The sequence below is a fragment of the Ziziphus jujuba genome, chromosome 2, assembly GCF_031755915.1.
Source record: "Ziziphus jujuba cultivar Dongzao chromosome 2, ASM3175591v1".
Lineage (NCBI taxonomy): Eukaryota > Viridiplantae > Streptophyta > Magnoliopsida > Rosales > Rhamnaceae > Ziziphus > Ziziphus jujuba.
The window spans coordinates 10,296,376-10,298,926 of NC_083380.1; the positions used below are offsets into that span (position 1 = coordinate 10,296,376).

The 2,551-nt window shown below is 34.9% G+C and overlaps 1 protein-coding gene across 1 annotated transcript; it reads right to left on the reverse strand.

Annotated features, from left to right (window-relative positions):
- LOC107418343 (cytochrome P450 736A117) lies at positions 1–1,967 on the reverse strand. The gene is made up of 2 exons (XM_016027027.4): positions 885–1,967; positions 1–651 (listed from the first exon to the last, which is right to left on the reverse strand). Exons 1-2 carry the CDS (start codon positions 1,836–1,838, stop codon positions 34–36), a joined length of 1,572 nt encoding a protein of 523 aa, XP_015882513.4. The 5' UTR covers positions 1,839–1,967; the 3' UTR covers positions 1–33.
- Between the last annotated feature and the right edge of the window lie 584 nt (positions 1,968–2,551).

The window sequence follows — 2,551 nt, forward strand, 5'->3', positions numbered from 1 at the left end:
TATCGAAAAAGGGTATAGCTCCTTAATTATTAATTAGCACAATGGATTATACAGAGATGGAACAGCAACGAGAGGAAACTTTCTATGTATGGTTAGACCGGTAGTTTCGGCGATATCCAAATTCTCTACACTAGCACCGCCCGGTAATCCCCAATCAAATCTGTGAACGAGATTTGCGAGAGCAATCTCATTTTCAGCCATGGCAAATAAAATTCCAGGACAACCTCTCCTTCCAGCTCCAAAAGGAATCAACTGGAAATCATGGCCTTTATAATCCACATCACTTCTCAAGAACCTATCTGGGTCGAACTCTTCCGGTCTTTCCCATGAAATTGGGTCTCTTCCAATAGCCCAGGCATTGATATAGACCTGATAACCTGGTAGGATTTCATAGCCATCGATCTCCACTTTTGCTCTTGACGCTCTGGGAACTAGTAATGGAATTGGAGGATGTAAACGAAGAGTCTCTTTGATGACTGCTTTCAAATAAACCATTGCTTCCAAATCATCCTCTGCGATGAAGGTTTTGGAACCTGCAATTGATCTGATCTCAGTTTGGAGTTTGTGCATGATTTTTGGATGTCTTAGTAGCTCTGTCAGTGCCCACTCTAAGGCTGTGGATGTTGTATCTGATCCAGCAGCAAACATATCCTAAGAAGCAAACAAACAAATGAGTATAATTAATTTTAATTAACTTAATAAATGAACTTATATATCTTTTTTTTTATATATAAATATATATATATTAGTGCGGTTTAAAAAATCAGAACATAAAACAGAGAAGGCTGGAAAATTAAGAAATGCTACATTTTTTTCCCCCAATATCATAAAATTTAATTATAGAAAATATATACATGTACACTTAATTGTGAGAGTAACTTTACCAAAATAATAGCCTTTATGGAAACTCTATCAATTGCAACTCCAAGCAAGTTTTCCATTTGAGCGTGAACCAGAATATCAGTGAAATCTTTATAGTCCTCATTTCCAACACAATCATGACCACCATTTACTCTGTTTTGATAATCATCCACATGCTCATCAATAACTTTTTCTAAAAACTCATCAAACTCTTTAGCCACTTTCTTCATTTTCGCATCCACACCATTAACAAAGCTCAACCAAGAAAGCTGGGGAATATAATCACCAACATAGAAAGTCCCTAACAACTCCACAAAATCCCCCAAAAGCTTCTTGAACTTCTTCCCATCTTCACCATCATTATATTTCTTCCCCAAAGCCACCCTACACACCACATCATTAGTAAGTTTCATCAAAACCAGGCTTAAATTCACTGAAGAAGAGGATAAGCAACAATTTTCGATATTCTCCACCATAGATTTGGTTTCCTCCTCTCTCACAGCTAGATAAGACTGAACCCTTTTGTTGCTAAGAAGATGCAAGACGCTGATGCTTCTCACCTGCCTCCAGTACTCACCGTACGGTGCCATTGATATATCTTTGAAATTGTAGAGAAGCTTGTCGAAGGCTGTTAATTTGGGTCTGTTTGAGAAGGTTAGATCATGGGTTTTCATTATCTGTTTAGCACGTTCGGCGGACGACACGACGAGGACGGGAACGCTGCCAAAGTGAAGCAACATGAGAGGGCCATGGCGTCGAGCTAAGGTTTGCAGTGAACGATGAGGACAGAGACCGAGTTGGTGAAGATTTCCGATGATGGGGAGCTTTGGTGGAGAAGGTGGTGAGCTTTTGTTATTGGAGGTTACCATGTAGGTGGAGTACCATTTGTATATGAGGAATATGAGAAAAATGGTAAAGATGATGATGCAGAAGGAAAAGGGTTGCAATAAGCAAGAGATTTCACTCCTCTCTAACATTTTCAGCTGTTGATGTTTTCCAACTCCGAACAAAATTATAAATATATATATATATATATATATATTTATATTATATTAGTGGACTTATAAAAGCATATTATTCTGGACAAAATTTTATTTTAGAATAAAATTTTTGAAGTTCATACGCAATGTAAGTATAAAATCCTTTAATCCCTCCAACCGCCTCAAATAGGGAAGTCAGGAGGATGGATTTTTTGTATACCATGTTTTTCGATCAAGAAATCTACGTGGCACAGTCTAAAATAATCCACGCGGTGACCATTTATTGTGTGATAGGCAATGAAACATGATTTGGGATAACAATCGGATCCTATATATATATATATATATATATTTTTATGAAATTATCCTAAATCTCATACCTTCATAATATAAATAAAAATGTTAATCACTGAAATCATCCTCTTAATCCGGATCCTATAAAGATAATTTTTGATTGGACGTGCCATATAAGAAGTTTTATTATTAGTATTATTTTTTAAAAGATTATAATATACTTTAAATTGAAAAAAAGAATATTTCATTAATATTTTATTAAATGAAGAATTAGAAGATAATTTTTTAGTGATTTGATTATATTGGGCTAAGTTTACAAATACAAACAAAGTTTGGTGAGCTTCCGGAAAAAAAAAAAATAGCGAAATACATTTAATAATTAATTTACTTATATTTTTATTATTAGGATTATATAT

Excerpts from the sequence above, each read along its gene's own strand:
- LOC107418343 (XM_016027027.4), bottom strand. The coding sequence starts at position 1,838 with ATGTTAGAGAGGAGTGAAATCTCTTGCTTATTGCAACCCTTTTCCTTC. Across the intron at positions 652-884 it reads CCATAAAGGCTATTATTTTG|GATATGTTTGCTGCTGGATC; the intron begins GTAAAGTTACTC and ends TTTGCTTCTTAG.